Source organism: Perca fluviatilis, chromosome 18, assembly GCF_010015445.1.
Source record: "Perca fluviatilis chromosome 18, GENO_Pfluv_1.0, whole genome shotgun sequence".
NCBI lineage: Eukaryota > Metazoa > Chordata > Actinopteri > Perciformes > Percidae > Perca > Perca fluviatilis.
This window is the reverse complement of record NC_053129.1, coordinates 31,722,528-31,735,569: the sequence shown is the minus strand read 5'-3', so window position 1 is coordinate 31,735,569 and position 13,042 is coordinate 31,722,528. Positions and strand designations below refer to the sequence as shown.

Here is a 13,042-nt window from a genome sequence, read left to right as displayed (position 1 = left end):
CGCGTCGGCGTTTCCGGACATGTAAAAATCAAGTCTTTTTTTTTTGTAAGTTAATTATTTATTTATTTTTATTAAAAAGGAAATATGAGTAGGAACATGTACATAACATATTACTGTCGTTTTAATATTTTTTTTATGGACAGTAATCAGAGATTTCGGAGATTTCCCCAAAACCAATCACAATGTTTTCTCCCCCCTACGTCACCATCGTTTGGCCAATCAGAGAGTTTGTCGTTCCTGTGAAGTGTCAAGCTTACCATTTTTCGACTTGATGAATGACACAGGAAACGCAAGAATAATTCTTTCAAAAATAAAACAGTTAATACTGAAGCTGAGCATCTCTTAGCTGAAAGATGTAAAATAAATAAATAGGAAGTTTTTAAGGAATAAATACAATGTGATTTTTCTTTTTAAATACAGTGGTTCTACTGATGGCCATATTATTTCCAAAATCCTAGCTATTGCTATGTTGGCTTGTTGAAGAATTAACCCACAAAAAAAGGACATACACACATTAATCAAGTAGACTAAGATTTGTTTTAAAACAATTAAAAACCCCTGTATATTTAGTTTTCTACACTACAAATATGTCACAGGAAGATATTTTATTGTGAAAGATTAACCGGATGTTATATATTTTCTTTTATTATTGCGGTGAGCTTAACACTCACCAGTCTGTTAGCGTATCACTCTTACACAAGGACTTCGTAGTTTTAAGCTACTGTCAACGACTGACGGACACAAATGAACAAATGTATATTTTTATCATTTGTACCCGAAGCTAAAACGTTATTTCCGGCTGCGGTTCCGTTCGTATTTGACCGTTAACGTAACGTTACTTGTAGCTAACGTGGCTAAAGCTCAATGGCTAACAGCTAACTGTCAGTGAGCGGAGAGTTGGGCCATGTGGTTGAAGTTACATTTAATTACACTTGTCTTGTCTAATAATGCTACCACGCCAACTGTCATTTAACTTATATTATAAAACAGTGTCCTAGTTGTATTTAGTCGGACATTACCAGCAGAATGAGGGCTTGTTTTGGTGTTAAAACACAGCTGCTCATCAGCAGAGTCTTCAGTCGTCCATCAACAGCAGGTGATGATCTGATGTGATATTTGCATGTTTTCTGCAATAATATTGGATGTATATATTTTTTGACAATTGTTTTACATGTTTCACATGTAATGCCTGTTTTGTTGGTCGGTTTCTTACGTTTATTTGCTTATTGTTGAGTAATCAATGTACTGTATATAAAATATTTAAGTGTTTGCTAGATATACATTTTCTGTTTTTAACTGTAAATTGATTTCAATTTGAATTATCCATACCTGTGTATATATATATATATGTTGTAAATTGTTTTTCAAGTTTGACTAGGTGTTCTGGTATTTTATATTATTTCTTATAATCTGTTTGGATGTTGTGTGTCTAATACCTGCTGCTGTAAAACAGTAATTTCAGTTTGGGATTATCTATCTATCTATCTATCTATCTATCTATCTATCTATCTATCTATTCTAATTAATTGGGTTAGGGTCTTGCACCAAACAACCCTACAAAGTCACTTTTAAACTATCCATGTTTGTAAATTGCTGGTCATCTCATTCAGGATAAGTTCTTTGTTATGAAAACTATATTTTACTAATGTTTGTGTGTGACAGTGCGATGGCGAGCAGTTCAGACCAGACTCCTCTGCAGCCCTCCAACCGGCGAGGAAAAGCCCCAGCACTCCATGCTGCGACACCTGACCACCAAAATAAAAGCCACAGGTCCGATTCCGGTGGCGGAGTACATGAGAGAGGTGCTCACCAACCCAGTGACGGTGAGTGGAAATCAGTCGCCCTAAACATCGGTCACAGACAGACCTTCTGCGGAGCCGTCCTGGATCAGTTAGAGAAAACTGCCTGTTTGAGATTAAACTGCTTTTATTGTGAAGAACTTTGTTACTTTTTGTTTTGATAAATAAATACTTACGTATGAACTTTATTACTTACAAAATTACTTCTGAACTTACTTACTCACGAAATTGTGGATTTACTAATTTACGGACTTGTCCACTTACTCACTTTTTTAGGAGAATGTACGAACTTACTTACTTACTCAATTACTTACTCACCAGGGGCGTGGCACAAAATTCTGGGCCCTGCAGAAAGGCATTTTCTGTGGGCCCCTCCCCGCATCCACAGCTATTCATTCTAGCAACTTTTTGGGCCCTCCTCACATGAGGGCCCTGGGTACTCAGGCCCCTTTCCCCCCCCAGTCCGACGCCCCTGTTACTCACTCACGCCCTCACTTACTTACTCACTCACTCACTCACTCACACCCTCACTTACTTACTCACTCACTCACTCACTCACACCCTCACTTACTTACTCACTCACTCACTCACTCACACCCTCACTTACTTACTCACTCACTCACTCACTTACTCACTCACTTACTTACTCACTCACTCACTCACTTACTACCTCACTCACTCACTTACTCACTCACCTACCTCACTCACCACTTACTTCACTCACTTACTTACTACTATCACACCATTATCTTACCAACTCTCACCTCTCTCACCTAACTTACTTCCTGCACAATACCTTCACTCACTTCCTACTCACTTACTTACTTACTCTACTCACTTAATTACTTACTCTACTCACTCACTCCACTTCACTCTTACTCACCTACCACTCACACCCTCACCTCACTCCTTACCTCACTCACCTACTCACACTCACTTTTACTTACTTACTCACCACTCACTCACTTACTCACTCACTCACTCACTTACTCACTCACTCACTCACACCCTCACTCACCTTACTCACTCACCTCACTCAACTTCACTTACTTACTCACCACTCACTCACTCACTTACTCTCACCTCCACTCACTCACGCCTCACTCCTACTTCTTACTTACTACTCCACTCACTCACTCCCTCACTCTACTTCCCACTCACTCCACTACCTACTTCTACTCACTCTCACTCACTCACTTACTCACTCACTTACTCACTCACTTACTTACTCACACCGTCACTTACTTACTTACTCACTTACTCACTCCACCTCACTCACTCACTTACTCACTCACTCACTCACTCACTTACTCACTCCTCACTCACTTCACTTACCTCACCTCCACTCACCTCACTCTACTTACTCACCAATCACTTTCACTCACCTCTCACTTACCACTCACCTCACTCCTTACTCACCACTCACCTCACTCACTCTACTCACTCACCTCACTTCTTACTCACCTCACTCCTACTCTTACTCACCACCCTACCTCACCACCTCACTCACCTCACTCCTTACTTCACCTCACTCTACTTACTCACTCTCACTCTCATTCTACCTCCACCACCACCTCTACCACTCTCACTCCTACTTACTCCACCTCACCTCCCATTTCACTCACCACTCCACCACTCCTTACTCACCACCTCACCACACCCCTCACCTACTTACCCACTACCCCACTCACCACTTATTCATGCCCCTCACCTCTACTTACTTACTCACTCACCTCTACTCTTACTCCACCACTCTTACCTCACCTCACCCCATGCCCCCACTCCCCACTCCACCTCACCCACTCCCCACCTCACCTCCACCACCTCTACTTCACCACCACCACCCACCTACTCTACCTCACCACCTCACCTCACCTCTTACTTACCCACCACCACCTACCCACCACCACCTCACCTCTACCTTACCTCACCACCACCCCTCACTTACTCACCACCACTCACCTCACCTCACTTCTACCTCACCACCTCACACTCACCTACTTACTCACACCTCACTCCCACTTCACCACCCCACCCACCTCACCCTCACTCCTCCACCTCACCCACCTCACTCTACTCACCTCACCCACCTCACTCTTACTTACTCCCCACTCCACCACCACTCAACTCACCACCACGCTCCCTCACTTACTCACTCAATTACTCACTCACTCACTCATGCCCTCACTTAATTACTTAGAATATTTTTTGAATTCCAACAATAAGAAACTATAGTGGTTAGAAGTTAGTGGAAGTGAAAAAATGTGTCAAACGTTGAAAGAAACGACAAAAACTTTGCAAAAAAAAGCGGACAAAAAATGTCAGAAAAAGTCATCGAAAAAAGTGTTTTTGACCCGAGAGGACACGGTCGGTGGGAAGACCACACAAGGGTTAAGATGAACTGTTCCTTCTATATTAACCTTTTATTTAACAAAAACCTGACTAGTTTGTGACCCTCTGCCGCTGCTCATGGTCCTTGCTTTTCTCTTTCAGGGTTATTACGTGACGAACGACATGCTGGGACCGGAAGGAGATTTCATCACGTCACCAGAAATCAGTCAGATCTTCGGAGAAGTGAGGCTGGAAAATAAATCCACCTTAACAGGAAAGAAAATAGTCTCACGTGCAGTTTTTCCTTTTTAGGATTTAGGTTTAGCAGAGGGGGCAGGTACCTACTTCTGATACCGTTGCCATGGCGGCCTGCCACTACCAAATCAACACAGAGGAAACACTGTTGACCTGTTTCTCAGTTTATTACATAGAGTTAATTTGAGATGAAATGTTTTATTTTACTTATCTACATATCCACTCAACCCATCTCCTCTACAGCTACAGTACAGGCCAAAATCACCAAAACATGTACACGCATTTTCTAGTAAAACCGCACGTTTCCTCCCAGTCAGATGAGAGAAGTCGTGAGAGCGCTTCGTCCTGCTGTCCTAGGTGTGTGACGGTGTGTTTCTGTGTGTCCCAGCTGCTCGCCGTGTGGGCCGTCAGCGAGTGGATGGCCGCCGGTCGACCCGAACAGCTGCAGCTGGTCGAGCTCGGACCTGGGAAAGGATCGCTGGCCAGCGACGTCCTCCGAGTACGGACTTCATTTATTACGGCAGCAGGATCTGAGCGGTCACGAAAAGGAATACAAACGAATGCGTTAGAAGTTTGACCAGATTTGGGGTTTTTTTTTCTCGCTCCAGGCAGACTGATCTCGTGAAGTGGCGTGCGTATGACACGCCAAATCGTTTTTGCGTGTTATCGAGACGCATGAATCGCTTTTTAGTAGGGCTGGGCGCATCGTTCGGATCTCATCGATTCTGATTCTTTGAGCGCTGGAGTTGGAACGGGTCACGTGCTTATTTCACAGAGAAGAGGAACGTTTTATTTTGATTCAAAAGGTGGGTTGGCAGTTAGACGGGGGCTTTTTCAAGGTAAAATAAAGCCACGCTAGAGCGCCGCTTACCGCGCTCCACGGCTGCAACACAACAAGCGCCTGGTCGCTACGGAAAAAAACAAAACTTGCGCATGTTAACCCTTGTGTGGTCCTTTGGGTCACCGGGACCCGAAGGACCACACAAAGGATGATGTACAGTACGGGCCAAAAGTTTGGACACACCTTCTCATACAGTATGATTCTTATATTTTTATTTTTTTTTCTGACGATTACATCAAAGGTACATAGAATGAACACATATGGAATTATGTACTTAACAAAAAGTGTGAAATAACTGAAAACATGTCTTATATTTTAGATTCTTCAAAGTAGCCACCCTTTGCTTTTTGATAACTCTGCAAAACCTTGGTGTTCTCTCAATGAGCTTCATGAGGTAGTCACCTGAAATGGTTTTACCTTCACAGGTGTGCTTTGTCAGGGTTCATTAGTGGAAGTTTTTCCCTTATTAATAAAAAAGCAAAGGGTGGCTACTTTGAAGAATCTAAAATATAAGACATGTTTTCAGTTATTTCACACTTTTTTGTTAAGTACATAATTCCATATGTGTTCATTCATAGTTTTGATGCCTTCAGTGAGAATCTACAATGTAAATAGTCATGAAAATAAAAAGGAAACTCATTGAATGAGAAGGTGTGTCCAAACTTTTGGCCTGTACTGTACTTCCGTTTATTTTGTTGAGAATTGCTCTCTAAACCCTGTCTCTTGTAAAGTAAGTAAAGTTTGTTTCCGAGCACATTTAAGCTTAAGTTTAAGCTGACCAAAACGCTGTACAAACGAGCACCAAGGTGCTGCATTAACCTTTTGTTTTGTCCTTCTGGTCACCGGGACCCCGAAGGACAAAACAAGGGTTAAATTTGGAACCCGTGATCGGATTCGAAACCAAATCAACGATCCCAATAAAGAAACGATTCTGTAATTTTTGAAACCATTCCAAGTAGGACTCGTTCCTCGATGCCCAACCCTACTTTTTAGCGTGTTTATCAACGCCATTACATTACATTACATGTCATTTAGCTGACGCTTCTATCCAAAGCGACTTACAATTGTTACATATCAGAGGTCACACGCCTCCGGAGCGACTAGGGCTTAAGTGTCTCGCTCAGGGACACGTTGGTTCAGACGTGTATCGTCCAGGTGCCAGAAAGTTAAAAATCCTGCCATGTTTTTGGATCTGCCTCTACATCTAGATCTAGAACAGGTGTTTTCACTAACGAGCTCATCTACCTGGTAGAGGAGCTGGTGTAGTGATGGTTGGGACAGCTGCTGGACAGGATTTCTACTTCCTGGCAACCTGGACTACACACCTCTGCATTGGTTGATGTACCGCAGTGGGAATCGAACCCGGGGTCTCCCACACCAGAGGGCACGTGACCTATCCACTGCGCCATCACCAGCCCATCGACCTGCATTACGTGTGAATCTTCGGCGTAGCGAGTGGTGTGAAAGGACGTAGGTCCGTGGATGGGTAGAACGCAGGACTCTCACCCAGGAGAGCCGGGACCGCGTCCCGTGTTTGGCGTTCTTCAACCTTTTTATTTTTTATATTTTTTAAGCCTTCCCCGATGTTTCTTCCCTAAACCGTTTGCTGTTTTCCTAAGCGTGGGACGTTGGTCACCGTTGTGTTTTTGTCGTTTTCTTGTGTTATTTCCCAATGTTCTTTTACCTTAACCCAACCTTTATTTTTATTTTGTATTTTTTTTATTTATTTTTTTACACCCGTGTGACGTTCTCGCGATTAGACGCCACGTGTACGTTTACATCCGCTGTATACAGCGTAGACATACACGAGGATAGTAGGGCTGTGCAATTAATCGAAATGTAATCGCGATTATGATTTCGGCTCCCGACGATCACAAAAACTGAATAATCGGAAAAAACTATTATTTAGCTCATTACGTTTTGCAAGTAAAGTCTTATTTTCTCTTGTGTTCTAAATGAAAAGTTTAAAGTTAAGTTTAAATAGGAAAAGTATTAAGGCAAACTTCACAGATGTGTGTATTTTTTTAACTGTTGGATTTATTTAACTTTTTTCCCACTGTTTTTTAAGCTCAGTAATTGCAACATTTTTCCAGAAGTCCACGAGTAATCGTGTTAAATTATTGTGATTTCAATATTGACCGAAATAATCGTGATTATATAGATTTGTTTTTTCATAATCGAGCAGCCCTACGGGATAGCTCAAAATGCGTACAGATAACACGCCATTTGGCTTTAGGAAAGTGGCGTGTACAGTACAGGCCAAAAGTTTGGACACACCTTCTCATTCAATGAGTTTCCTTTTTATTTTCATGACTATTTACATTGTAGATTCTCACTGAAGGCATCAAAACTATGAATGAACACATATGGAATTATGTACTTAACAAAAAAGTGTGAAATAACTGAAAACATGTCTTATATTTTAGATTCTTCAAAGTAGCCACCCTTTGCTTTTTTATTAATAAGGGAAAAACTTCCACTAATTAACCCTGACAAAGCACACCTGTGAAGGTAAAACCATTTCAGGTGACTACCTCATGAAGCTCATTGAGAGAACACCAAGGGTTTGCAGAGTTATCACAAAAAGCAAAGGGTGGCTACTTTGAGGAATCTAAAATATAAGACATGTTTTCAAGTTATTTCACACTTTTTTGTTAAGCACATAATTCCATATGTGTTCATTCATAGTTTTGATGCCTTCAGTGAGAATCTACAATGTAAATAGTCATGAAAATAAAAAGGAAACTCATTGAATGAGAAGGTGTGTCCAAACTCTTGGCCTGTACTGTGTGTTTACGCGAAGTCACGATGCCACGTTGCTGCAGGTGTTCGGCCAGTTGCGGGCCGTGCTGGGCGGAGCCTCGGTGTCGCTCCACCTGGTGGAGGTGAGTCGGGCGCTGAGTCGTCTTCAGGCCCAGAGTCTGACCGGGAGCCGCGGCCAGGAGGCGCACGGCGAGGATGAGCCCGCGTACCGCCGCGGGGAAACCGGCGCCGGCCTGCCGGTGTCCTGGTATCGCCGCCTGGAGGACGTCCCCGCAGGTACAGCTGACGGGACCCCCTTTCCACGGGACGATGTCTTTTGGTTCCGTTTCTTCATGTAAAGAGAGTACAACTTGGGTTCATTAGCTCAATTCAATTTTATTTATAGTATCAAATCATAACAAAACAAAAGTTATCTCGAGACACTTTACAGATAGAGTAGGTCTAGACCACACTCTATAATTTCTAAAACCCCAACAATTACAGTAATTCCATCAGCTCACAGTCTCACAGTCAGTTCCTCTTTTTCCTTCTCTCAGGATTCAGCATCTTTCTCGCTCATGAGTTCTTTGACGCTCTGCCCATCCACAAATTTCAGGTATGCTTTTAAAGCCGCTGTGTGTGTGTGTGTGTGGAACTGCTAATGTAGTAATTTACCTTTTTTATTCATTTTAATTTATTTAAAAGCTTTTACATGTTACTGTATTTCATTTACATCCTAATTATCCTCATTCATCGGGAGCGTGCCTATGTTCCCACAGCCCTATGTTCCCACAGCCCTATGTTCCCACAGCCCTATGGTCCCACAGCCCAATGGTCCCACAGCCCTATGTTCCCACAGCCCTATGGTCCCACAGCCCTATGTTCCCACAGCCCTATGATCCCACAGCCCTATGTTCCCACAGCCCAATGGTCCCACAGCCCTATGTTCCCACATTTCCTTTTTCATAAATTTGTATCAGATTTTATCCCCATAACCCTAACCTTTTATTCCCCTAACCCTAAAAGATTTTGTGGGAGGATAGGGCTTAAATTGAAAGGAAATGTAGGAACACAAGACCTCATTTTGAAAATAATATAGGGACATAGGGCCTAATTTTAAGAAAAATCTTAGAAATGTGGGAACATAGGGCTGTGGGAACATAGGGCTGTGGGACCATAGGGCTGTGGGACCTTTTGGTAGCCTTCTATTTTTAGCCTTCTGTTTTTGATGATGGTATTGCTTCTTCTCTGTGTTCAGTGTTCTTCACACTGAGACAAATCAAATATTGATACTTAAAAGAAGTTTAAAACAATATCAATTGACTACAGTTGACTCAATGGCATTGTAAATGAGGGTCGCACCTCAGCTATCTCAAGGAAAAATTAAGGTTGAATTAATTCATTAAATGACATCAAACTACCACCAGATGGAGCCAACGTGAAATACATCTTTTGTACCTCATGCCGTACAGACAGACTTCTCTCCTGTGTTTACTTTGTTTGTATAAACGTAATAATGTCAGCGTTTTCCCTCGGTTTGTGGAAGACTTAAATTTAGATTTAAAAAAAAAAAGCAACTCCCCCATGCATTCTGTGTCTCTGCGTGATTTTGCGTCTCTTTGTAGTCATGTTGTGTCTCTTTTTGGTCATTTTCTTTTCTTTGTGCTAGTTTTGTGTCTTTTTTTTCTCTCCATATCTGTGTCTAAAACGTTGGAAAAGCTAGAGCAGATAATACATAAATAACACTCAGAAAGCTTCAATCTACATTGGAGAGAGCAGCAGTCAGTAAGAGAGAGTAGCAGTCAGTAGGAGAGAGCAGCAGTCAGTAGGAGAGAGTAGCAGTCAGTAGGAGAGCAGCAGTCAGTAGGGGAGAGTAGCAGCAGTCAGTAGGAGAGAGTAGCAGTCAGTAGGGGAGAGCAGCAGTCAGTAGGGGAGAGTAGCAGTCAGTAGGAGAGAGCAGCAGTCAGTAGGAGAGAGCAGCAGTCAGTAGGAGAGCAGCAGTCAGTAGGAGAGAGTAGCAGCAGTCAGTAGGAGAGAGCAGCAGTCAGTAGGAGAGCAGCAGTGAGAGAGCAGCAGTCAGTAGAGAGAGCAGCAGTCAGTAGAGAGAGCAGCAGTCAGTAGGAGAGAGCAGCAGTCAGTAGGAGAGAGCAGCAGTCAGTAGAGAGCAGCAGTTCGGTAGAGGCAGCAGTGTAGGAGAGAGCAGCAGTCAGTAGGAGAGAGCAGCAGTCAGTAGGAGAGCAGCAGTCAGTAGGAGAGCAGCAGTCAGTAGGAGAGCAGCAGTCAGTAGGAGAGAGTAGCAGTCAGTAGGAGAGAGCAGCAGTCAGTAGGAGAGCAGCAGTCAGTAGGAGAGAGTAGCAGCAGTCAGTAGGAGAGAGTAGCAGCAGTCAGTAGGAGAGAGTAGCAGCAGTCAGTAGGAGAGAGCAGCAGTCAGTAGGAGAGCAGCAGTCAGTAAGAGAGCAGCAGTCAGTAAGAGAGCAGCAGTCAGTAAGAGAGCAGCAGTCAGTAGGGGAGAGCAGCAGTCAGTAGGGGAGAGTAGCAGTCAGTAGAGAGAGCAGCAGTCAGTGGGAGAGCAGCAGTCAGTAGGGAGAGCAGCAGTCAGTAGGGAGGCGCAGTCAGTAGGGAAGCAGCAGTCAGTAGGAGAGCAGCAGTCAGTAGGGAGCAGCAGTCAGTAAGAGAGCAGCAGTCGTAGGGGAGAGCAGCAGTCAGTAGGGGAGAGCAGCAGTCAGTAGGAGAGAGTAGCAGTCAGTAGGGGAGAGCAGCAGTCAGTAGGGAGAGCAGCAGTCAGTAAGGGAGAGCAGCAGTCAGTAGGAGAGCAGCAGTCAGTAGGAGAGCAGCAGTCAGTAGGAGAGCAGCAGTCAGTAAGAGAGAGCAGCAGTCGGTAAGAGACCAGCAGTCAGTAAGAGAGCAGCAGTCAGTAGGGAGAGCAGCAGTCAGTAGGGAGAGCAGCAGTCAGTAGGAGAGAGCAGCAGTCAGTAGGAGAGAGCAACAGTCAGAAGGAGAGAGCAGCAGTCAGTAGGAGAGCAGCAGTCAGTAAGAGAGAGCAGTCAGTAGGGGAGAGCAGCAGTCAGTAGGGGAGAGCAGCAGTCAGTAGGAGAGCAGCAGTCAGTAGGGGAGAGAGCAGCAGTCAGTAAGAGAGAGCAGCAGTCAGTAGAGAGAGCAGCGTCAGTAGAGAGCAGCAGTCAGTAGGGAGAGTAGCAGTCAGTAGGAGAGCAGCAGTCAGTAAGAGAGCAGCAGTCAGTAGGAGAGAGCAGCAGTCAGTAGGAGAGCAGCAGTCAGTAGAGAGCAGCAGTCAGTAGGAGAGCAGCAGTCAGTAGAGAGCAGCAGTCAGTAGGAGAGAGCAGCAGTCAGTAAGAGAGAGCAGCAGTCAGTAGGAGAGAGCAGCAGTCAGTAGGCCAGGGAGAGCAGCAGTCAGTAGGAGAGAGCAGGTTCCTGATTGTGCGTACTAATGTGTGTGTGTGTGTGTGTTATGATTGTGCGTATTGATGTGTGTGTGTGTGTGTGTGTGTGTGTTCCTGATTGTGCGTACTAATGTGTGTGTGTGTGTTCCTGATTGTGCGTACTAATGTGTTGTGTGTGTGTGTGTGTGTGTGTGTGTGTGTGTGTGTTCCTGCTTGTGCGTATTGATATGTGTGTGTGTGTTCCTGATTGTGCGTATTGATGTGTGTGTGTGTGTGTTCCTGATTGTGTGTATTGATATGTGTGTGTTTTGCGTAGCGGACGCAGAAAGGCTGGAGGGAGGTGATGGTGGACATCGACCCGGAGAAGCCCGACCAGCTGAGGTTCGTCGTGGCGCCGTCTCCCACTCTGGCCTCGTCCACGCTCGTACAGGTAACGGACCTGGAGACACAACTACACACACACACAGCAGATACACAACTACACACACACACAGCAGATACACAACTACACACACACACAGCAGATACACAACTACACACACACACAGCAGATACACAACTACACACACACAGCTGATACACAACTACACACACACACAGCTGATACACACACACACACACAGCTGATACACAACTACACACACACAGCTGATACACAACTACACACACACACAGCTGATACACAACTACACACACACAGCTGATACACAACTACACACACACACAGCAGATACACAACTACACACACACAGCTGATACACAACTACACACACACACAGCTGATACACAACTACACACACACAGCTGATACACAACTACACACACACACAGCAGATACACAACTACACACACACAGTGCACATACACACACAGCAGATACAACTACACACACACAGCTGATACACATCTACACACACACACAGCAGATACACAACTACACACACACAGCTGATACACAACTACACACACACACAGCAGATACACAACTACACACACACACAGCGATGCAACTACACAGACAGAGACACAGCACACACACACAGCTGATACACAACTACACACACACACAGCAGATACACAACTACACACACACAGCTGATGCACATACACACACACACACACAGAGATACAGCTACACACACACACACAGCTGATACAGCTACACACACACAGCAGAGACACAGCTAAGGCACACACAGCAGATGACTGACTAAACACGCAGACACAGCGTACACACACACACACACAGCAGATACACAGCTACACACAACGCAGGTGTCACAACTACAAACGTTACACACCCGCTGGTCCGCTACAACACACACACAGCAAGATACCTGGACACACTGGCCATTCCTTCACACACAGCGGATGCACACACTAGCGACTGGCCGCCTACACACACCGGTCACATACACCGGATGGAGCTGTACACCCAGCTGATCCTACAACACAGCAGATGCTAAAAAAAGTGAATAAAAAAGAGCAACCCGGATGCACAGCTACCACAAAAAAACAGAGCAGTACAAAAAAAAGGACACCTGGCAGGGGTCACTGGCTGGTCCTGCTGACCTGCTTGATGGCAGGTCGCAATGGGATCACTATAAAGCTGGGCCTATATAAAACACACAAACACAGACCACACAAACCAAAAAAAGTGATTGGCATGGACGTGA

The 13,042-nt window shown here is 44.5% G+C and overlaps 1 protein-coding gene across 1 annotated transcript in view; it reads left to right on the top strand.

The window, feature by feature from the left end:
* Positions 1–501: 501 nt before the first annotated feature.
* The window catches only part of ndufaf7 (NADH:ubiquinone oxidoreductase complex assembly factor 7), a 24,091-nt gene continuing 11,550 nt past the window's right edge, over positions 502–13,042 (top strand). The window contains exons 1-7 of the mRNA XM_039781366.1: positions 502–1,096; positions 1,663–1,823; positions 4,293–4,373; positions 4,774–4,884; positions 8,052–8,265; positions 8,526–8,584; positions 11,683–11,844. Coding sequence (XP_039637300.1) covers positions 1,027–1,096; positions 1,663–1,823; positions 4,293–4,373; positions 4,774–4,884; positions 8,052–8,265; positions 8,526–8,584; positions 11,683–11,844 — 858 coding nt within the window. The 5' untranslated portion in view covers positions 502–1,026. The remainder of the gene's footprint in view (positions 1,097–1,662; positions 1,824–4,292; positions 4,374–4,773; positions 4,885–8,051; positions 8,266–8,525; positions 8,585–11,682; positions 11,845–13,042) is intronic.